The sequence below is a fragment of the Bubalus bubalis genome, chromosome 2 (assembly GCF_019923935.1).
Source record: "Bubalus bubalis isolate 160015118507 breed Murrah chromosome 2, NDDB_SH_1, whole genome shotgun sequence".
Lineage (NCBI taxonomy): Eukaryota > Metazoa > Chordata > Mammalia > Artiodactyla > Bovidae > Bubalus > Bubalus bubalis.
Genome location: NC_059158.1, coordinates 7,760,913 through 7,785,280, shown reverse-complemented (window position 1 = coordinate 7,785,280; position 24,368 = coordinate 7,760,913). Strand labels below are relative to the sequence as shown.

Below are 24,368 nucleotides of genomic sequence, written 5' to 3'. Positions count from 1 at the left end.
TTGCAAAATTGGAGGGTTGGCCCCAAAGAGGGAAAATAAAGCTTCGCAATGTAGTAATAACTGTAAATCTTTCATTTCCTTTGGAAAGCATTAGTCATCTATAAATATGGTAGCTCACTCACTCCACCCTTCTCTCTCACCCCGGAACACATCACCTAGCTCTCTCTGAGGCCGTGCTGAAGAGCAGGAAAACAGAAATGTTCCTACTGCTGGCTTTTATTCACTCTTTTATTGAACAAATATTTCCCCTAACACAGGACTGATCCTGCTGGGAAAAGCAAAGTTATATAAGGCCAAGCCCCAGCCGGGAGGGGGTTTGTTTTTAATAAGTGGAGATGAGCCATGCATGCAAATTATAAGAATACAAGATGGGAAGTGATAAACTGTCATAACAAGTACAAGGAGGCAACAGGAACACACGGAGGAAGCGGTTACGTCTGGCTGGGCCGTGTGGGAAGGACTTCATCAAAGGTGTCGCTGGATCTGGGCCCTCAAGGACTGGCTGGGTTGGAGCAGCAAAAAAAAAAAAAAAAAAAAAACAATAGGAGAAACTGAACAACACAGCACAATCTCGAAGCCAAGAGGACACAGATCCCATTAAAGCAATGGTTTCACTTTAGCCGGACCTACAAGTGAAAGAAACTAACAGGAAATGACCCTGAAACTGCCCGCTCACAGTCTTGCAGATGGCAGGCTGGAGGGGGTTGGACACGGTATAGACTATGTGAGATGTGCCCGTTGCTGCTGTTTGTTTGCCATGGCATTAGGAGTGAGAATTACAACTTGGCCAGAGAGTCAGGCTTTAAAAAAACTATCCTGACAACAGTACCTATAATGGATAGAAGCGGCAAGACGTGGAAAGCAAGAATCAAGCAATATTCAAATAAAAAGTCATCCAGAATGCTCTGAAGTCATCTAGTTCAGTCGCAATGGTTTATTCTACATCCATGGATATTTCACAATTGCAGCGTCTGGACGCTTGGAACATCCTTCTGCAAGGGGTCTAGTCCTCCAAGACCTCCATCTCCGAGGGATCTTAATAACTCAGTGAGTGTTCACACATGGCCCTGTGTACACTGTCCTGAGCATTCCTCTCCCTCACAGACTGTAAAGTCACAGTACCCAACCTCCGGGATTCAACACCCCCACTGGGACCTGCCTTAAGGTCAGCTTACCGCCCCACCACTGTCCCGGCCCACACTGCCGCTGCCCATCAGTCTCCACTCTTGGCAGAAGCAGGATGCTGCTGCTGCTACTGCAGCCCCAGCTGGCCTGCACTGCAGCACCTTGCTCTTGATAGACCAGACATCTGCTGATGCGGTAGGTGTCTGTGCCAGGGTATGCCACGCCGGGCACAACTGTCACACAGACGTGCAGCCATAACCCAGCCTGGGGAGAGAGGTCTGTAAAGTCGCTGCTCAGCTGCACTTCTTACGGGGAAAGAAATGATTCCTATCTTCTGTTCTGTGCTCACTTGGGTGAGGGCCCAGAGCAAAGCTGTCTGGTCACTCCTAGGGTAATAACCCTCTAAGTTTCTGCACCCATTTACACATGCACAGTTACACACATAGACATCTTCCCAGAGAAGATGTTAGAAACTGCCAGAAGGGCGAACTGAGCTGAGTTCCAGGACCAGCCTCCATGTTATACAGGCACCAACAATCCTCTCCTACCCCCTCTAGTGCACGGTGCAAATTCCCTCCCAGAGCCGCTGTGACCCTTTCCTGAGATGTGACCTTAGTCCAGGACCATCTAGATGGCACCATTGTTTTACAGCCTACAAAGTTGGGGTCGGAATCCTAGCCTCATTTTCCAGAGAAGAACTCCTTAGCCCTCATGTAAATTAATATAGGAAAATAAATATAAAGATGCCACACAGCTTCCCCTGTTACCAACATCTGGGGTCCAGGTCAGCCTGCATGCAAATTGAAGAGGAATGGAAATGGAGGGCTAGGCGTGGAAATGAGTGTCTACACTTTTCATGCTTCCTGTGCAAATCTCAGTTCCTGCTTACCCAAAATGCCTGTTACAAAAGCGACAGATAAGAAGAGGTTGAAAAGGGATATAGCTGTACAATTAGGAATGAGGGACATACCTGAGACATATTGTTGGTAGAACAGAATGGGGTTTTATGGATTGATTGGTGTGTAGTAGGCTAATGAAAAGGAAAAATCAAGGAGAATACTCAGGATTTTCAGCTGGTGAACTGGGAAGATGGTGATTCCATTAAAAGATACGGAGACGTTAGAAAACAAATAGTTTTGGGGTACCACTCCAGTACTCTTGCCTGGAAAATCCCTTGGATGGAGGAGCCTGGAAGGCTGCAGTCCATGGGGTCACTGAGGGTCGGACACAACTGAGCGATTTCACTTTCACTTTTCACTTTCATGCATTGGAGAAGGAAATGGCAACCCACTCCAGTGTTCTTGCCTGGAGAATCCCAGGGACGGGGGAGCCTGGTGGGCTGCCGTCTATGGGGTCGCACAGAGTCAGACACGACTGAAGTGACTTAGCAGCATAATGTTAAAAAGCCAATTTAAAAGCCCATATCTGGGTCCCATTCCAGAAGATTCTGGTTTAATTGGTTCAGGATATGTCCTGGGCATCAGAATTTTTAGAATGCCCAAGGCAACTCTGGACTCAGCCTGGTGGCTCAGACGGTAAAGAATCTACCTGCAGTGCAGAAGACGTAGGTTCAATCACTGTGTCGGGAAGAGCCCCTGGAGAAAGGAATGGCTACCCACTCTAGTATTCTTGCCTGGAGAATTCCATGGACAGAGGAGACTGGTGGACTACATTTAGTCTGTGGGGTCACAAAGAGTCAGACATGGCCGAGTGACTAATGCCCTAAAGACAACTCTAAATCTTCGATCAAAGATGAGCCACTTGTCTAGAGGAACTTGCAATTGGAAATGCAGACCTGGCAGTCTCCAAGGAGGTGGGACTGTGGAGATGCAGGAAGTGGAGCCCCGTGGTGGGATGAGGTTTCTCAAGAGACGACAGAGGGAAGAGGAGGAAGTGGGCAGCAAAGGCTAAGGAAACACCCTCCTCTAAGGGGCAGAAGGGGCCACAAAGTACCAAGAATGACCAGATGGTAGAAAACCAGGAACATGAAAGAACCCCATGGCCCTGAGGGAAGAAGAATCTTTGAGGCAGAAGGGAGCCTTCCAGCGAGGGTGGACAACAGTTTTAAATGCTCTGAAGAGGCTGCCACCCCCAACAACTCACATTAATGCTGGTATTTTAAACACCCACCCAGGTAAACTGTTTATCTAACACTCTAGCTTCATAGTTTCTTTTCACTCCTTTAAAAAAAATTTATTTATTTATTTATGTTTTTTGCTTCCCACCTAAGATTTATTTGAAAGTAAATCATGCAGGAAATTTATTTTTAGGGCACTAGTAGAACTTCACAACTTTATATTAAAAAAAATCTAACTCTTGTAGTTATTAAAGCTAGGAAAGTGAAAATGTTAGTAGCTCAGTCATGTCTGACTCTTTGTGACCCCATGGACTGTAGCCCGCCAGGCTCCTCTGTCCATGGGATTCTCTAGGCAAGAATACTAGAGTGGGTTGCCATTTTCTTCTCCAGAGGATATTCCTGATGCAGGGATCAAACCCGGGTCTCCTGCATAGCAGACAGATTCTTTACTGACTGAACCACCCGGGAAGCGATCATCCTTCATATTTCGTCAGAAACAGAAACCCTGGACAGATAGGTGAACTGACGCAGGAGTTTCGCAGTCAGTACCAGCTCCACCCCCATGCTAAGGAGTCACCAGGGAACACGTTCTCAGGGGCATTTTCAGTGCAGGAAGTCCTCTGCTAACTTGTCGAATTTATTCACAAAATGTAAATGCAGACTGTGCTTGCTTTCTGGCATCAGATGTAACTGTGACCCTCTCACAGGGTTACTTATGAAGTCTATGAAAACATGGAACCAGAGGATCCTACCATTCTGTTTATTCTGCTGATCTCGAAAGATATGACGTGAGAATTAAAACGTTGAGAATTATGTGCCTGCAGCCAACCAAACCCCTAGTTATCTACTAACCTCTAACCCAACAGACTTCCACTATTGATAAGACACAGAAAATACAAATTTCATGATCATCATTTGATGCTACAAGATTTAGGATGAGGAAATTATAAAAGATTAATGTTTGGCTACCACTTTATGCCCTCCTAGCCTGACTCACATAGATTCACATGGCAGACAGCTCCACATACAATATTCATTGCCAAACTGAGGGTCAGAAGCACTGGCCTCTTCAAAGTATTAATAAAGTGAGTGGCCAATTAACTACTATTTGGAAGACTACTGTTTACACTTCTGCGGTGCTCTTGGTGCGTCAGCAGCCAAGACCTGCCTGTAGAAGCCACAGCGAACAGCAGTTAAAAGGAAACACTGGTGCTCATGGTGCTCCCTCAACAGCCATTTATTTAAAAATAAGGAACTTGGGAAACAGATAGCACATATCAGATAAAATCCCCATCCTCATAGAGCTCCCAGAAGCCCTGAAGGAAGACAGACAAATATGAGGGCAGGGTAAATTCATGGTCGGGGAAGCACACGGCATGGCAACCTAATCGGATGTGCATTGTGGGAACTATGGGAAGAATGGGCAGGAAACTTTTTCTGGAGAAATGAACTTTTAAGTTAAAATTCAAATGTGAGGAAGATTCAGCTAGGGACAGAGTAAGAACTGTGTCCTTGGAAGGGTGAAGGTCAGAGTTGTTCCAGAGACCATAGCAGGGTGCGGAAGCTGCAGAGCTTGGTCCATTCAAGAAACAGAAATGGGTCCGTAATGGTCGGGCTGCGGATCTGAGGATGGCTGGGTGGACGGGTGGACAGGTCAGGGCCAGGTAGGCTCGGGGAGGAGTGTGGGTTTTTTCCTAAATCAATGTGGATCCCCTGGGAGGAGGGGGAGTGCTGGGAATAGGTATTTTTCTTTTAGAGACATTATTGAGTTGCTGTGATGTGGAAAGTAGATGGAATGGAGGATCCTGGATTGAAATCATGAAATGAGTGCCCTGCAGAAATACCTAAATAGGATTCTGTAGGATCAGATTGGCAGCTAGGGAGGACCTGGGACTTCCCTCATAGCTCAGTCGGTAAAGAATCTGCCTGCAAAGCAGGAGACCTGGGTTTGATTCCTGGGTCGGCCCTGGAGAAGGAAATGGCAATCCACTGGAGTATTCTTTTGCCTGGAAAATCCCACGGACAGAGGAGCCTGATGGGCTACAGCCCATGGGGTCGCAAGAGTCGGACACGACTGAGCAACTAAACCATCACCACCACCACCACCAGGGAGGACCTAACACTGACAGGGGCAGGACCAGGACGTTTCAGCTGCACACAGGCTGAGGGCCTTTCCCTCCCTCCCCCACGCCTCCCAACTTCTGCCCTCTCCTTCCATCTCTCCCTCCCTCTCTCTCTTCCCTTTTTACATATATTCTGGCAAGCCATAAAGAGGTAATAGCACCTGAGCATGACTATCTCTGCACTCAAACCTCTATGCGGACCGCCCTGCATTAAATTGACTGCCATCTCCCCTGACACTCTATTTGTATTTACATTACTTTCCCCGCCGTCAGTTATCACACTTATAACTTTCTCTGCACCTTCTCTGGGAAAGCACAGACTTCATTAACTTACCTCAGGAAATTTCCTTTACAAACCTTACTCTGGAGGAAACAAAAAGTAAATAAACAGAAACTTTCCAGGCCTCTAGGAAAACATCCTTATTTGTAGACTATCTTATATAAATGTGCATTGAAACTAGGAAGCCCTAACTTCAACTCTAGGAAATAAAGCAAACGAATTAATGCAACCCGTCTGGAGTCTGTTTGGAGCTCCTCACCGACCCCAAACGCCTGGCCCTAGGTACTTGAGGGTGTTTGCTTTCTGTCCCTAAAATGTTCCTTTCTGTCCCTTCCTCTGTCCTGTCATGCAGCCAGGCAGGAAAGAAGTGTCATGGGTGTCCTTCTAGAATGCACCCACGGGACACACGTGTCACAGAATTCCAGCATTAGTCATAACGCTAATAACTGCCATTGTTATTGTTATTGTCCTGTTTTGAGGACATGAAAGCAGCATCTAGACAAGTCCAGGGCAGCAGAGCAACACCAGCAGGGCCAGAACGACACACACACAGCATGAAATTTACCATTTCAAGGACACAGTTTAGTGGCACTAAAGACATTCTCACTGCTGTGCACCCATCACCACTATCCTTTTCCAGAATGCTTTTCTTCCCAAACTGAAGTTTTGTACTCCTTACACAGAAACTCCCCGTTCCCTCCTCCCCTCAGCCTCATTCTGCTTGGTCTATCCGTTTGATGACCCTAAGTACTTCATGTAAGTGGAAGCATACAGTATTTGTCCCTTTGTGACTGGCTTATCTTACCTAGTATCCTCAAGTTCCATTCATGTTGTAGCACATGTCAGGATTTCCTCCCTTTTGAGGGTTGCATAGGGCTTCCCCGGTGGCTCAGCAGTAAAGAATCTGCCTGCAATGCAGGAGACTTAAGAGATGTGGGTTTGATCCCTAGGTTGGGAAGACCCCCCTGGAGGAGGGCATGGCGACCCACTCCAGTATTCTTGCCTGGACAATCCCATGGACAGAGGAGCCTGGCAGGCTACAGTCCATAGGGTTGCAAAGAGTCGGACACGACTGAAATGACTTAGCACACATACATGCAAGGGTTGCATAATATTTCATTGTGTGTGTACACCTGTACCACACTTATCTGTTCATCCTTAAATGGACACTTGGGTTGCTGTCATATTTTAATTATTGTGAGTAATGCTTGTATGAACATAGGAGTACAAATATCTCTGAGTCCTTGCTTTCAATTCTTTTGAGTCTGTGCCCAGAAGTTGGAATTGCTGGATCATATGGTAATTCTAGGTTTAATTTTTTTCAGGAACTGCTGTACGGATAGCAGTTACACCATTTTACATTCCCGTCAACAACAGTGCCCAGGAGTTTCAATTTCTGCACATTCTCTTCAACACTTGATGTTTTTTCTTTCTTTTTTTTAATAGAAGATAGTCTAATGAGTGTGAAGGTAGTATCTGACTGCAGTTTTAATTCACATTTCCCTAATGATTAGTGACACTGAGCACCTTTTCCTGTATTTGTTGGCCATGTGTGTATCTTCTTTATAGAAAGATCTATTCAAGTCCTTTTCCATTTTTCATTGGATTTTTTATTTCCTGTTGAGTTCTAAGAGTTCTTTATATATTTGCATATTCTGGATAATAATCTTGTATCAGATGCATGATTTGTAAGTATTTTCCCCATTCTGTAAGTTGCCTTTTATATTCTGTTGGTTGTGTCCTTTGATACATAGAGATGAACTTCTGTTCACCTCCCTCACCTCACCCTAGTCCTGGCCCTGATATTAGCCCTTCTCTCTTCCAACAAAGCATTTGACGAAGTATTTGAAACAACCAAGAATGCTTGGGTTCTAAAAGTTGAATTAAGTGCATAATTTTCATTCCTCCATCTGAACTCCTATGACACGCTGGGATATCCAAATCTGAACATCGTTTCTGAAGCATAAGCTAGGCTGTGCTAAGTTTTACAAGGGATGAATAGCCATAAAGAAATTGCTGAGGCATGCCCACTGTGCCATCCCTCAGAGAAGAGAAGCTTTTAAACTCTTATAGGATGATTATGATATGCCAGATGCTGTTGTGTGTAATTTGCATGTGTTAAATTAACACCCTTAATCTTTACAATAGCCTTATAAGGTGTATGCCCTGTGCATCCCCACTTTACACAGAGCTTAGGGGGAAAGGAAAGCTTAATAAATTAGTGAAGGCAGCATGGCTAGGAGGAAGCAGAGCTAGGATCTGAATCACAGAAGCCTGGTGCCACATTCTGTACTCTTAACCAACTATCAACTGTAGCTGCTACACCATCTTCCTCATATTTAAGGAGTTATTTCAGACTCTGGCATCTTCTGGTGCAGTTTGTTTCCAGCAAACTGCATTTTTAGGCTTCACTTAGACATCACGGCTCCTCTCCCAGCATTTCTTTTCCTTCTCTTGGCTAACAGAAATGACTTATATTCTATCCTCACAAAAGCAAAATCTGAGCCTCCTGGAGATCCATCCATTCCTACTTAATACTCTACCCATGGCTATTTCCCCGAGCTGAAATCGAGGCCAACAATTACACCCCAGGCCTATTGTATTAAAGTAATAGTGCTCATTCTCTGCCCCTCCTACCCCAACGGGCTTGGGGGAGCTAATGGAAAGCCCCATTTAACTCTTAGGTACAGAAAAGCAAACCCCACTTGTCTGGCTGAGAGTGAGCATATTGGGCACCATCTCAGCAAGTTCAATGTCTCAGCAGGTCATATCTCTCAGGGGAAGAAATAATCCACGTTCTTATACATTTTGTTTAGCTAATGATGTGTACAATGTTTTCCCATATTCTTTTACAATCGTTGAATTTTAATGGATTGGGTAAAATAGCCCAGCCCAGCGCATAAAACAGAAAGTCTCAATGAAACAGTCTAGTTATCCAGGAAATACTCACTTCTGTAGCTTCAGCAAACACCACAGCTGTTAAAAAAAAAAAATGTTCCCTGGGGCTTCTTTCCCTCTGCCTGGATTCCAGGATCTCATTGGTCTTGAAGGGACTACGGCTTTCTCCCCGCTGCTGTCCTAACCATTGTGATTTGTCATTTTTTGCAGGGTCCTATGGATCTACTCTGAGACGGGTACATGGGTATATCCTGTGTTTGCCAAACTCAGCCCAGGGGGTCTAGCAGCCTTCTTCTCTCTCAGCTACATCTTTACCATCGGCATCTACCTATTTGGAGAGAAGCTCAACCACTGGAAGTGGGGTCAGTTCATTTCTCTTTTACCTACAGAAACATGTCTTTGTTATGTGTCTTTACTCCTCCTGAAAACAGAAGGATACCCTAGTAAAGCAGAAGGCAGTAATGTTTGATGCCTTTGTCCAAAGTAGGAAAAAGCCTGGGGGAAGTTCCCACTTTGTCGAAAGACCCCATCAAATTATCTCCCCCACTGCTCCTCCAAACACCACCGCATTTAACTTCACAGCTAAACGCCACCTTGTTTAGAGAGCTTCGGACCCAAAGAGCACAGTGTCACCATCCCCTCCGTGCAAAAATGGACTCAGAACCTCCCTCCCTTGAGTGGGGACTTGAGATTCACAAGCTCTTCAAAGTCAAGATTTCTTCTTCGACTGAAATGGGTCCAGATGACCTTCTGAGCTCCTCCCACCCTCAGCTGTGCCTTCCCGAAGAGTTACCACCCCTCTCCCACTAGGTTGCTTCTCAGACTTCAGTAAAGTGTTCATCAGGTAAAATCACCACCTGTACTTGAGATCAGAATTCTCAATGGAGGTTTTTGGCAATGTGAGTATGTCAGAGAGCTGAGCTTTCTAATTATAGGTAGGCAGAACCATGTTGCTTCTTCATAGCAAAAAATTAATCCTAACTTAGTTGGTTTTAAAGTGGAAGATTTCATTCTCCTCCCTGATTCCCCCACTGCTCCCACCCCCAGAATATTTTCTTTTGGAAAAGTAACCACAGAAAAGTCAGGTTGCGAAATATCCATGATTTGTTACCTACCCCAGGAGAAGTGCGGGAACTCCACTCTGATTTTGTACATAAGGAAGGCAAGAGTCACACACAGGCCCCCACCACATACCCACAAGCCATTCGGTTCCATTAAAATAGAAGTGGCATCTTCCGCCCAATCTATGAACTGGTGTGAAAACATAAGCCTGTGTATGCAAAAAAATTAAAAAGAAAAACCAACAATTTCAGAAGGTTCAGTACAAGAATGTATATTTCTGAGAGGAGACTGAGACCCTGGAGAAATAAGCATACAACTTGGCTTTCTCACGTATTTTTGACTCTTGGAGAATTTAACTGGTTAAGAAAGCCTCAAAGGCAATATTCTCCTTGAAAGCAAACACTTTAAAAGAAAAAAGTGACATACTAAAAATTACTCAAAAAATCAGGATTTCAAATCACAGGAAATTATCGAGAAAAAAAAAAAAAAGAGTGTTGACATTTCAGATGTGCTGACTTCTGATTCTAACTAGTTTTGGCTTCCTGAAGTTCTGGGTAGATTTTTGATGCCTTCCCAAAATCTATATTAAAAAAAAAAAAAGAAAGGAAGGAAGAAAACTAATCCATTTAAAACTTGGCAGAAAATGTGCAGAGAAAAAAGTGATTACTCAGAGCTTAGAGAACAATAACTTTTTAAATCAATTGTATTGAGTTCAATAGGATTAATTTTAAAATTGACAGTCTACAGTGACTTTTAAACATTGTATTGAATTAAAAAAAAACCAAAATTTTCACTGTATTCATATTATTGAAATTGCTGTTTTCAACACAAAGCCCTTTTAATAAGCCTCATTGTTTAAGTACTATATCCAGTTTTCCACGAAACCCCAGTGAGCAAACGAGTTAGTGTCAACATGTGGCCACTCATTTGCATCATGCATGTGTGAGTACTCATGTTAGCGACAGACACTCCCATCAGGGGCTGTGTTTCTCTCTTCTCTCTAGATTTTTAACTCCTTAAGAGCAGAATGGGTATTCTATATGAATTCTATGTAGCATTGGAATAGGATGTGTTATATTCTGAACTGATCTTAATTATAAATGGTTAAATAAGAAATTAAAAGAGAAATTAGATCACATAAAATTCCAGTGGCAGTGAACACTGGCTTGCATGTTCGTTCACTCTGTCATGTCTGATTGTTTGGGACGCTATGGACTGTGGCCCACCAGACTCCTCTGTCCATGGGATTTTCCAGGCAAGAATACTGGAGTGGGTTGCCATTTCCTACTCTAAGGAATCTTCCCGACCCAGGGGTCAAAACTGAGTCTCCTGAGTCTCCTGCATTAGTAGGCCGATTCTTTACCACCGAGCCACCTGGGAAGCTAGCCATGTCCCCAGTGAACACTTAAATCATCTACAACTAAACAGAGTTAAATATGTGAAAATATTTCTCACTTCCTATTCTGCTGAAAGCCCTGTAAAGAAAGTAAAAGTGAAAGTCACTGGTCATGCCTGACTCTTTGCAACCCCATGGACTACACAGTCCATGGAATTCTCCAGGCCAGGATACTGGAATGGGTAGGCTTTCCCTTCTCCAGGGGATCTTCCCAACCCAGGGACCAAACCCAGGTCTCCCACATCATAGGTAGATTCTTTACCAGCTGAGCCACCAGGGAAGCCCAAGAATACTGGAGTGGGTAGCCTATTCCTTCTGCAGCAGATCTTCCTGACCCCGGAATGGAACTGGGGTGTCCTGCATCACAGGCAGGTTCTTTACAAACAGAGCTATCAGGGAAGCCTGAAAGCTCTGTAAGTCCTCCTCAACTGACAGATGAAAATCCTAGTCTTCAGAAGGCTCACAAGGGTCTCTGTGAGCCAGGCCCTGCCTTGACTCTTGCTCACCTATCTGCGTTAATGCATTCAGGTCCTCAGTGATAAGATGACCTGTATGAAGGGCAATTGCTCATCTCCGTTTGCCCAGGACCGTCCTGGTTAATGCCTGCTGTGCACATGTGAACAGAGTTTTACCCTGGCCAGGCTTGAACAACACATCCTTCTATCTCTGAGTCCCTCTCCAAACCCTCTGTTCTGGATGTATGGAAACATGTAAATAGCCACCTACTCCGTCCGAATTGAGGGCTAACTCTGCTTTCTGGCCTTTCCCACAGCCTGAGCTTCTTTGGATGAGAACAGAAATTCAGAGAAGTGCTTTGATGATGCGGTGGGAGGCAGTGGTTAGGAGAAAACTTCTGTGCCTGATTGCCTGGGCTCCTCCCTCAGCCTCACCACTTACAGACCTGTGACACTGGGCAAGGCACTCCATGTCCTTGCATTCTGGTTTTCGCTTATGCATCATGGAGACAATTTTAGTACCCTCCTCATGGGATTCTGGAGGATCAGAAGTGACTTGGGGAGTGTCAACTGCCAAGAACAGGGTCTGGCACACAGGGTTAGTCACTACTGCCCTAATAATTACATTATTACTATTGCTGTAATAATTTCATTCTCACCAAGGAAAAATCAGTAACCTTCTTTTCTGTGTGGATATTCCAATCAACTCCTGCAATGGCATGCACATGTTATCAGTTTTCCCCAGCTGAAGGTGATTAAAAGTAGCACCCACCTGCTGCTGCTGCTAAGTCCCTTCAGTCGTGTCTGACTCTGTGCGACCCCGTAGATGGCAGCCCACCAGGCTCCTCTGTCCCTGGGATTCTCCAGGCAAGAATGCTGGAGTGGGAGCAACCACCTAAGAATGCAAATTGACAGAGGTAGTGTAGTTCCTAAAGAACTTGCAGAGTGAAATGGGAGGCAGGCTAATGGAGGCTAAAATTAATTGGAATCTCTGCTACTGAAATCCTGAGCTACCCTGGCTGGAGGTCACCAGCCAGCCACCAGGTAATCAAGAAGTATCAGTTAGGACCCAGGTCATATGCCGGTGTCTCTCTAGTAATCGTGCTCAAATGTGACTATAGATTTACAAAATCACTAGGGGAATTTTAAGAATACTAAGTCCCAAGCCCACCCCAGACCAATTAAATCTATTCATGGAGATGGGGACTTAGCAAGGGTATTTTTCAAAACTTCTCAGTTATTTTAATTTATATTCAGAGTCAAGAACCACTGTCACAGAACAGTGCCTCTCAAACTTGTATGCACCTGAAAATCTTATTAAAATTAGGATCTTGTTAAGATGTAGACTCTCATTCAGTAGATCTTAAGAAAAGCTTGGAATTCTGTCCGTCCAGTGTGTGCCCCAGAGAGACGGACACTGCTGGTCTGAGAACAAGGCCCGATGTGCCACAGGACGCTGGACTCCTCCCAGCTGAGATAATTGTATCTACCAGCTTCCTTGTGCAATATGGTGTTTCCCCAGGTCAGCTGCTTGGACGAGAAGGCTGTTGGTAATGATGGTCATGTCTACGTACTTTCTGCCTCCTCGTGTGTCATGTCAGTAGGTGAAAATGAGAAGTTTTAGAAGGGCAATAACCATGAGTGACACCAGGAATCAAGTGTAAACTTGGAAGTGTGTGACATTCTCCAGGGGTATATAAATGCAGAGAGCAAGCCCTGGGCACCAGGGAGACAACCCTGTCAGACACACAGGAAGGTGCCACTGGCCTTCAAAAAGACGCTGTGGCTCAGAAAGCTCTCAAGAGGTTCCAGAGGACCAACCTGCTTGAGTTGTTACCATCTTATTCCCAGACCTGTACTAGCTTTTCTGTGTCATGGAACAGAGGGGTGGACAAGCACTGAGCCAGTTATTGAGACCAGAAAACCACTGGGTAAGAGCCATTTTCTACGTTGCAGGCAGAGTGAGGTGGAACACGGATTTCCATCCCTGACGAAAGCCAACGGGGGGAGCAGTCTTTGGTAGATCACTGAAAGCTTGGCTCACCATGTCTGAGCACCTAGAGATGCTCTAGACAGATTGCTTCCACTCTGAATGCTTGGAGAGAGGGGTTGTCATGGGGTCCCAACACAGGACCCCTTCTCTGCCACTTAATATTTAACTTTGCTTTTTGTTTTTCCCCCTTCTTGATAAGACATAAAGATTTTGACGCCAGGACACAAGTCCATCAGGAAGAAACACCCAACAACCCACAAGATATATCAGGCGTGAAAGGGGCCATGTGCCTCCAGATCAAAATGGAGAGCCTCTTATATGTAGGTGTGGCTGGAGAGGTGGTCAGCTTACCTGTGGCCCATGTTCCCTGTCCTTACATTCACATGAGGGCTATGTGCCAGGCGTATCCTTTGTCAAGGCCCAAGACCACAGATTCTTTCCCCTCCAGGATAGTTTATAAGCTGAAAATTCCTATCTGGCCAAGTAACCTTGTGATGGTGCCTTGGACAGAATGATATTAAAGTCTTCCTATAATATAATTTCCTATAGATCAGATTTATTTAAAGGAGATTTTATTGTTGAAAGCTGTTTTGAGGCCATCTAGTATATCCCCTCGGTTTTATCCACAAAGAGATTTGTTATAAGGTCTGTCTATCTTGCATATTGTCCCTGATCATTTCATAAAAAAGAATCCTACCATGAGCTGACTCCATATGTATGTATAAAGCATAACCCCACTGGGCACCATTTAGTCAAAAAGAAGAATACAGCTCCTTTTTGCATTTCTTGTCCTAACTTCATCTCTCTAAGCTCTAAGAGAGTCCACTCAGGATTATTACTTCTCCCTCTTCATCAGCCTCTTTTCCCTCGAGGATTTCTCCAGCCAGCTCTCAATTCCATCTCCCCCCTCTACTTTCTACACTGTGACTTGTACTCATCTATGTTTGAATCTCATTCTTCTAACACCTCATATCCCCCCAACAATCTGCCTTCTCACCCTTTTCCAAGCCAAGCCTCTGAAACTCAACAAATGTTCTTCAGATTTTCAGCTCTAAGTCTGTCAGTAGCTTTTATGATTGTGGATACATAGGTGTCAATTTTTTGAAAGAGTCTGATTTTACTTATCCCGTGTTCCAACTGTACAAAGAATAGAGTGTATAATTACGTATGTGTCCATAGTGATGTTGGCTACAGGAGTGGTTTCCCTTACCGTGCCCGCAGAAAAGGTTTGAATCTTGCATGAGATGAATGTTAAATGTTTGGCCTAAAATATCTCTACTCCTTGGTACTAATAGAGGATAAAGAGAGGACTGAAATAATTCAGGATGGGAGGAGATCAAAACGGGGTAGTAGGAGGATGCCGGGCTCACCTTCCCTCATGAACACATCAGAACCACAACTACATATAGAGTGACTCCCACTGAAATCAACCTGGGGACCAGCAGAGCAGTGACTCTCCAACCCAGGCTGTAAAGAAAGATCCATGCAGAGCTGAGGAGGAGGGAGGACAAGCAATCTGCTCAGGACCTGCACTCACCGGTGGGGGACACAGGGGAGGGGGAGATATCACAGGCGAAGGGATCCTCCCTGCGGAACAAGGACTTTGAACCGTGTATCAGGCACCTCAGCCCTTGGGTCTGACATGGGGAAGATGAGCCCGCTTGGCTGGCTTGAAAACCAGTGGGGTTTACTGAGGGCTGTAAGGGACTGAGACTCCACTCTTAAGGAGGTCATGCATAGGTCTGCTTCCTCCCAATGACAGCACAGAGGCAACTGGTTGCAAAATGCTTGGGGACCACCTCAGGGTGCCCCCCAGCCCACACCAGGCTCCGGCTCCAGCCCCTCTTGCTCTGGTGGTGCTGGTCGCCTCTAAGGCACAGGCCACCATTGCCAGCGAGAGTATGCACACTCGAGGGCATGGAGCCAGCCTGGCCCCTGGCCCTGCTCTGACCGGGGTGGAGGCAACCGTTACCAGCTCAGGAATCCCTGCCCACACTCCGGGGGGTGAGTATCATTGCAGCAGGACAGATCCCCTCTGGGGGGCAGAGGGGTGGGGCTGGGGTCAGCTCAGGGCATGGCATCAGCCTCTAACGGAGGGCACACACGGGGGAGAAAGCAAGACCAGCACCGAAGTGGGGCCCCAAGGCCTTAGGCCCTGCCTTTGTCCCAAACCAAGATGGGACTGCCGTCACACCCGAGAGAAACCAGCTCCCTCAGGGGTCCTTGCTCCAGCCCCTCTGCCCCCAGCCACTGCCCCGCTCCAGCAGAGCGGTGACAGTCACTGAGCATAGAAGCAGCTCTGCTTGCACCTGGTTCCGGCTCTCGCCCCTCCAACCCCAGTCCTTCCGCCCACCGAGGCCATGACCACCAGCACACCCTGGATGAAGACATGCTCACTTCAAAGCCGGCTCTCCCACCAGAGCTGATGGGCTCACGCAGACTCCAAGGGAATCTAACACAAGGACTTGACTTCAAGACAGAGATGAGCATCTGTTTCACCTGACTTCACACAGACAAAGAACGTTAAACAAAATGAGAAGACAAGAGGACTATGTTTTAAATGAAACAACAAACAACAAAAAGTGCTAATGAAACAGATAAATAATTTACCTGACAAAGAATTCAAAGAAATAGTAATAAGAATGCTAAACTGGAGAAAAGAATAGATGAACACAAGAAGAATTTCAACAAAGAACTAGAAAATACAGGAAAGAATCAGTCAGAATTGAAAAACGCAATGACTGAAATGAAAGATACTCTAGAGCGCATGAGCAGGAGATTACGTGACATAGAGCAATGCATAAGCAGTCCGGAAGATAGAATAATGGAAATCGCCCAAGCAGAAGAGCAAAAAGGAAAACTTAAAAAAAAAAAATGAGAATAGTATAAGAGACCTCTGGGACATTATCAATTGTACTAACATTTGCGTCTTAAGGTTTCCCAGAAGAAGAGAGAGAAAAAAAGCGTATAAAATGTATTTGATAAAATCATGGTTGAAAACTTCCCAAACCTGAAGAAGGAAACAGATGCCCAGGTACAGAAGCACAGAGAATTCCAAACAAGTTGAACTCAAAGGGACTTACACCAAGACATATCATGATTAAAATGGACAAGGTTAAAGACAAAAAGAGAAGTCTAAGGACAGCAAGAGAAAAAGAGCTTCACATACAAGGGAACCCGCCTAAGGCTATCAACTGATCTGTAGCAGAACGTTTGCAGTTCAGAAGGGAGTGGCACGATAGAGGTAAAGTGCTTAAAGGAGAAAATTACAACCTAGGATACTCCTCCCAGGAAGGTTATCGTTCAAAATTAAGGGGAAGATAAAAAGCTTTTCAGACAAGAAAAAATCAAGAGCTCGTCAGTACTAAACCAATCTTACTTCTCAGGTGGTTCACTGGTAAAGAATCTACCTGCCAATGTAGAAGATGCAGGAGACGTGGATTTGATCCCTTGGTAGGGAAAATCCCCTGGAGGAGATCATGGCAACCCACTCGTGTTCTTGCCTGGAAAATCCCATGGACAGAGGAGCCTGGCAGGCTGCAGCCCATGGCGTCACAGAGTCGGACACAACGGAGTGCATGGAGAGAGAGAGAGAGAGAAACCAATCTTACAAGAAGTGTTACAGGGTGGTCTTTAAATAAAAATGAAAAGGCTATAAAAAAAGATAAAATTATAGGAAGGGGAAAATCCTACTAGTGCAAGCAAATATATAATAAAGGCTGTGGATCAACCACTGACATAAGATAGCATGAAGCTTAAAAGATAAAAAGGTAAAATAAGCTATAACTACAATAAACAGGGAAGGGATAGACATGAAGATATAAAATGTGACATCAAAAACACAAAACATGGGGATGAGGGGGGAAAATGTAGACCCTTTAGAATGTGAATATTCATTGGAAAGACTGATGCTGAAGCTGAAGTTCCAATACTTTGGCCACCTGATTCGAAGAACTGACTCATTAGAAAAGACCCTGATGCTGGGAAAGATTGAGGGCAGGAGGAGAAGGGGATGACCGAGGATGAGATGGTTGAATGACATCACCGACTCGATGGACATGAGTTTTAGTGGGCTCCAGGAGTTGGTGATGGACAGGGAGGCCTGGTGCGCTGCAGTCCATGAGGTCGCAAAGAGTCGGACACGACTGAGTGACTGAACTGAGCTGAACTTTAGGACGTGTTTGAACTTAAATGACTACCAGTTTAAAATAAATGGATATAGTTACAGATCAGCATATATGAAGTCCACAGTAACCACAAGTCAAAAAACTACAATGTATATACAAAAACCAGCTATGCATTGTGAAAACATCAGTTCAGTTCAGTCGCTCAGTCGTGTCCCACTCTTTGCGACCCCATGAATCGCAGCACGCCAGGCCTCCCTATCCATCACCAACTCCTGGAGTTCACTCAAACCATGTCCATCGAGTCGGTGATGCCATCCAGCCATCTCATCCTCTGTCGTCCCCTTCTCCTCCTGCCCCCAATCCCTCCCAGCATCAGAGTCTTTTCCAATGAGTCAACTCTTCGCATGAGGTGGCCAAAGTACTGGAGTTTCAACTTTAGCATCATTCAGAGATAAATTCGGAGAAAGAAATGGCAACCCACTCCAGTGTTCTTGCCTGGAGAATCCCAGGGACGGGGGAGCCTGGTGGGCTGCCATCTATGGGGTCGCACAGAGTCGGACACGACTGAAGCGACTTAGCAGCAGCAGCAGAGATAAATTCTGAAGACTCAAAGAAATCTACAGACTGTTGAGCGCCATGAGAATTCAGAACTAAGAATCCATCCCTACCTTCTAGAACCCAACAGAAAAATATGATTCCAGTGATATTCACAGGATGTGAGTCCCCTCAGAGCTTTGTGGTTGGACATGGAGACTCTGATCCAGTGGAAGGAGCCACCTGCCTTCCTTCCCCTGAGGAACTTCCCACCATCACCTCCACTCCTGCTTCTGCTGTTTCTCTCCAAGACGTCGTGTTCTGTTGTGTCTCTTGACTCAAGAAGGAATCTCCAATCCTTGGCACCCAGGGTTGAAGCAATGAGCTTTTGATTACAGTTAGACTTGAAGTGCTGAGGGTTGGTAACAATGTGGATAAACAAAGTTTTAGGTTGCTTCAGAGAGTTCCTGGAAGGAACAACTTTGAGAAGTTTACAATGAGCAAGCTCTTGAATACAAGAGAACTAACTTGTTGTTTCAGAGAAGGCAATGGCACCCCACTGCAGTACTCTTGCCTGGAAAATCCCATGGACGGAGGAGCCTGGTAGGCTGCTGTCCATGGGGTGGATAAGAGTCGAACACAACTGAGCGACTTCACTTTCACTTTTCAGTTTCATGCATTGAAGAAATGCATTCATGAAATGGCCACCCACTCCAGTGTTCTCACCTGGAGAATCCTGGGGAGCCTGCTGGGCTGCCGTCTATGGGATCGCACAGAGTCGGACTGAAGCAACTTAGCAGCAACGTGTTGTTTACCTGAAAACAGATTCATTAAAGGCCCTAAATGTATACTTCAGAAAAAAGAAGATATTGTGCTTATGTCTACAGACCTAATGTAGAGAAGACCTAACTGGGGCAAAGAGAATTCACATCAAAAATGTAAAACAAGTGGAAGCATCAATGAAAAGAACGTGAAACATGTAAAGCTAGATAAATCAGCAAGGCTTCACTTAAATTATTGGGTGTAGTATGGATTGATGAGGAATTGAAGAAAGGAGACTGTGCTTAAAGATGTTGAGAGACATGAATTCAAAGGTGGCTGTTGGGGCTGGGTGATTAGGAGCTAGCCACCCTAGAAATCAGTGTGATGAGGGGGCTACAGGAGGACCTCATGTCATCAGTCTCTAACGCCTCCAAGAAGGGGAGTTCCAGCAAAATGCAATGATAAGCTATTTAAAGTTTACTGTTAAGGATATAACTGATGAAGGGGGCAGGGTTTAAAGAATAAAGCCTGGAATTGCAAGCTGAGACTATTGTGGTAATATGAGCCAGGAGTAATGGAGCTCTAGAAGGGCTGAGAAGAGGCTGAGCTGAAAAAAAGACTATGTTTGGCAACAGACAGGAAGGACAATGAGTTAATGAAGTTTCTGAAGTTTCAAAGTTTATGTGAAGATTTGTGATCATTAAAGATGGAGGTACCAATTGTTGGCTAAATGGAAGTCACTCTAGAAATCTAATGCTACAATTTCAGTAGAATAAACCCCTCTAATAAGCTTACTAAACACTAATCAATATTCCAGTACTTTTCTACCCATGCCAATAAACTGATTTGGTGAAAGGTCACAGAACGGCACCTAGTTAGGTGAATAGCCACGCTTCTATTTCCTCTCTCATTTGATTGATGTGGTCTCTTCATCTTCATCTGCAGTCTCAAAATTTGTTGACAGACTGTGTGCAGCCTTCAAACACATGCCGAAAGCAACAGCCATCAGGGGTTCACAGGAAATGTTCAGAGCCACAGGATGCCAACTGCGCCTTGGGCCAGCTGGCCGGCTGTAAGTCCTGCCCCAAGCAGGACAGCAGAAACGTCCCCTCCTGTCCTTGCAGCAGTGCCAGTGGATTTCAGAGCTCTTCAAGTGCATCATCTGGCCCGTGCAAAAGTTTCCTCACCTCTCCACTGTCCCAAGTCAGGGTGGACGTCTACCCACAGGAGAACGCCCGTCAGGGAAGCCCAAAGACTAAGGTCTATTTCTGTTCTCGTTTGTGCAGGTGATACAATGCAACCGAGGAAGAAGAGGAAGTGATCAGACACTGTTTTGCAAGAACTAAGAAGGAAGAAAACATGAGAATTTTTTCCCATCTTTTTTTTTTTTTCCTGGTAGGGGAAGGTGGTAGAGCAACATAGGAAAGTAGAAAGGACAGGGAATAATATATAAATTTTAAAAAGAGGGCTATGAAGGTAGGGGATTAATTTGAGGACTTTGGGCTTTTGGAAACATTTGCCCCCAAAACAATTCCTGCTCTCTCAGAATGTGTTACCTCTGTCCGACCTCTGGGGAGGATGGTCTGTGGTCAAGGTCTCCCGGAAGGCCAAAGACACTTGTGTAAATGCGGTGTCAGAGAATGTTTAAAGAGAAAGGAACTTAGGGTCATCCACACTCTTCACAGAGAAGGAGCCTGAGGACCTAGACGGGAAGTTACCTCATGCGGCCAAAGCTTTAGTGTTAGAACCAAGACAACAACTTTTATCTCCCAGACCTGCCAACTCCCAGTCCTGGCCCATGTCTGAATAATCCCAATTTTCCTCAAAAGAAGCGCTTTAATAAGCTAGTTATTTTCATGGATTTCTCATCTATTTTTTTTTTTTTTCCTGTAAGTGGAAATGTAGGAAGATGGCTGCTGCTAGCAAATTAACTGGGGCAATGAGAAAATAAGTTATAAAAATATCGGGAAATCTATCCCTTTGTAAGCAAGCATTTGGGGCAAGTAAACACGGAACACAGGGACATTGTTAGAATCTCTTACATGGGAATACTGATTGATTCGTTAAATAAATGATCATTTTACTTCAATCTGGACAATCTGGATGGGAAGTGACATGATTATGACTGCTGAGACTGCTTTGGTACGAGGCACTTTGCTGAGTTGCTGTTGTTGTTCAGCTGCTCAGTCGTGTCCGACTCTTTGTGACCCCATGGACTGCAGCACGCCAGGCTTCCCTGTTCTTCACCATCTCCAGAAATTTGCTTAGACTTATGTCCATTGATTCAGTGATGCCATCCAACTCATCTCGTGGCTTAGGTTATGGTTTAAAAAAGCTGATTGTCAGCTGATTAACGAACATGTTCATAAACCTGCTTTAATTTTCCTAGAGAATTTTTCTGGGTCTTTATTTTCAGACACATTTTATAAAGAACACAAATGATTAGTGGTAGGTAAACATGTTTGAGTCCATCGATACGCCAACAGACCCATATGGGTTGGGTGAATTGTACTTGGGCTTTCCAATCTAACATGATACAGGAGAAATATGGTTAAAATGGACACCAAGGGCGGTTTGATAGACTTAGGGAAGAGAGCAGCGTATTCCAATAGGGCAGGGAGTCCAGGGGAAGACCAGGACAGGCACCAAGGGACCCGCGGGATCTCCATTCCTCCTCAGTTATGCAAATATGAGCCTTGAGTCTTTTGTTCTGAATCTGGAAACACCACCTCCTTTCCCACACCAGCTGCTTCTTGACTGCTCCACACACCTGGTCTCAGCGGGAGCCCAGAAGCAGTTGTCACAGTGGAGATTCTCCAGAGGTGAAGCCCACAGGGGATCACCCAAATTTTCCACACCCCCCGAATGACTCGGGGCTGCATATTTCTCAGAGTCATAGTAAGCTCCTGCCTGGGATGAGCCTGCAAATTTCTATTTGTGACTTCACTGTCCCCGGGACCAAATTAAACTCTGCTAGCTGCATGACTGGCCACCGTGCAGTAGCTAATCCAGCTCTAGAAATACCTCAGAAGCATTCCCCAGTGAGCACAGATGTGATCACACAGTGCTTCCTTGGTGCTGCTGTAGCTTAAGAAAGGAGAGCAATAGAACACCAGTCGTGAACACTGATGAAGCGTTCATTAGAAGGGAGATAGTGTCAGCCGCCTACATAAAGCTGTGTTAGACCCTTAGTGGTTAGAGAACAATACAAACCAAATGATAACGATGAGAAAACTGGCAATAATATTTGTACAGTGCCATGAATTTAGAGCCACTCTCACTTCCAAGACCTCATTTTATCTTGGTGGTTGTTCAGTCGTTCGGTCATGGCCGACTCTTTGTCACCATGGACTGCAGCACGCCAGGCTTCCCTGTCCTTCACTATCTCTCAGAGCTGGCTCAAACTCATGGACTGGTCCATACCTGTGCTTATATTCTGAAGTTGCTCTTTCCCATGTGACACCAATTTTGAGTTTGGGGAGAAGACTTGCCTTGTTTGCCTAAACAATACATTAGCTCCATCCTCCCTGTGAATGGGTCATTTGTTTCTCAAGCTATTTTTGGCTCCTCTGCACCTACTTGCTTGCAATACTTGTCATTACAGGAAGTCAGTTTCATACACTGTAATCCCCAAACGCCTGGTGCCGGCATGTGGAGAGTGTGGGGTGTGGGGGAGGGGGGTTGAGGAAAGAGTGAGGAGGCCAGTCTCCCAGAAGGCTGCCTGGCTGAGCGCTGAGCCCACCCCAAGTCTGGGTACCCCCATCCCAAGGGCACAAGTGTCAGAAACCTGAATCCATATCCAGACTTTATTTTCCATTCTCATGTAGCTGATGGTTCTTTTTTTTTTAAATAAGAGCATTTGAGTAGGCAGCAAAGCCAGTCAGAACTGTTTATTTATAGCAGTGGATTTTCAATGCTGTATAAATTAGAAATCATTGCTGAATGAGGCCCGCGCCCACTCACACAGGCAGGGCCGCTATCTGAGAGTCCTTTCACACAGTTTGACTGTACACAGTCTAAAACGGGAGAAAATGACATGCTCCGAGTCAAATGACGGAGTCACAGCTAAACTGCAAAGCAGAAACCCAGCAATTATTTTTCTCCAGCACAATATGGGGAGTACGACAGGTGCAATTATCCAATATTATTTAACAGCACCGGTTTGTGGTGTAGGGAGAAAATAAAGGTTTCTGTGTCGTGGAGAGAAAAAAAGGAAAAGGGAAAGAACTTGCCTCCAGCTCCTGTTTCTGTGGATTAAGCTGTGTTATGTAAATTGAAACTGGCCTGGATTCCAAAAAAGGAAGGAAGAAGCACCTGGCTTCCTCAGCTTGGCTCCCCGGAAGCTCCCCACTTGCGTCACCAGGAAAAAGACCCTTTCCTGGGGATCCTGAGCCTCCTTCTCAGAGGCAGTGGTTCCAGGTAAGACTGCATGGAAGGCTAAGCTTCCTGAACTCCTGTCCCTTAGAGGAAAAGCGTCTCCGGCAATGATTCCTCCACCCTCAACTGAATTAAGGTGCAGTAAAAGCGAAGGCAGACCACAGGAATAATTTTCACTCCCTTAATCAGATCTCCAAGATTTTGTCCTTCAGCACACTTTTATTTCCACTCCCAAGCCTTTCCTTTCTTGACCATCCAACTTGGATAAGTTAGATGGCATCGTCAACTCAATGGACATGCGTTTGAGCAAATTCTGGGAAATAGTGAAGGACAAGGAAGCCTGGTGTGCTGCAGTCCATGGGGTCGCAAAGAATCGGGCACGACTGAGTGGAATAACAACAAACCTGGAAAGACCTCTCTTCTTCCAGCTATTATCAAATAAGTTGTCCTTTGTGGCTTCCAACTCTGAGTGTCACTTAGTTCTAGAAAGTTCTCTCTTGCCAGTCCAGGGCAGCAGGCTCTTCCTCTCAACTCCCACCGCAGGCCCCATCCCACCTTCTACGGCTCTCCTTTTCACCTCTTCCTCTGGGATTCTGTTTCCATAACAATACGGAATGCTGAAAAGAACATAATCATCAGAACCCCGTCAGACCTGAATTTAAATCCTGACTCCACCACTCAGTATTTATATAGAACCTGGGGAAAGTTTACTTTTCTGAGTCTTGGTTCCTTAAAATCATGTGATAATCCTGATCAAGTAAGATGATTTAAAGTGATGCATGCAAGTGTTTGGCATCCAAGGTTCCCTCCCCATTCCACCTCACTTAGCTGCAAACTCCTGGAGCCCAGGTATTTGTCTATATCCCCCATAATGCCTAACTCCATGCCATGAGAAAGTACTGAAAATACATGCAGACTCACTTGAGGATTATTTACAACTTCCAAATTTTACAGGCCTAATCACCAAAGGAACGAAAAAGCCTCTTGATGAAAGTGAAAGAGGAGAGTGAAAAAGTTGGCTTAAAGCTCAACATTCAGAAAACGAAGATCATGGCATCTGGTCCCATCACTTCATGGGAAATAGATGGAGAAACAGTGGAAACAGTGTCAGACTTTATTTTGGGGGGCTCCAAAATCACTGCAGATGGTGACTGCAGCC

General features: G+C 45.2%; 1 protein-coding gene across 4 annotated transcripts in view; it reads left to right on the top strand.

Annotated features, from left to right (window-relative positions):
- Positions 1-21,222, top strand: part of LOC102406581 (androgen dependent TFPI regulating protein) — a 90,120-nt gene extending 68,898 nt beyond the window's left edge. For all 4 annotated transcript variants that reach the window (XM_044927088.2, XM_025265710.3, XM_025265707.3 and 1 more), the window contains 2 exons: positions 8,714-8,865; positions 20,119-21,222. In XM_044927088.2, coding sequence (XP_044783023.1) covers positions 8,714-8,865; positions 20,119-20,153 — 187 coding nt within the window. In that variant the 3' untranslated portion in view covers positions 20,154-21,222. The remainder of the gene's footprint in view (positions 1-8,713; positions 8,866-20,118) is intronic.
- Positions 21,223-24,368: the final 3,146 nt, after the last annotated feature.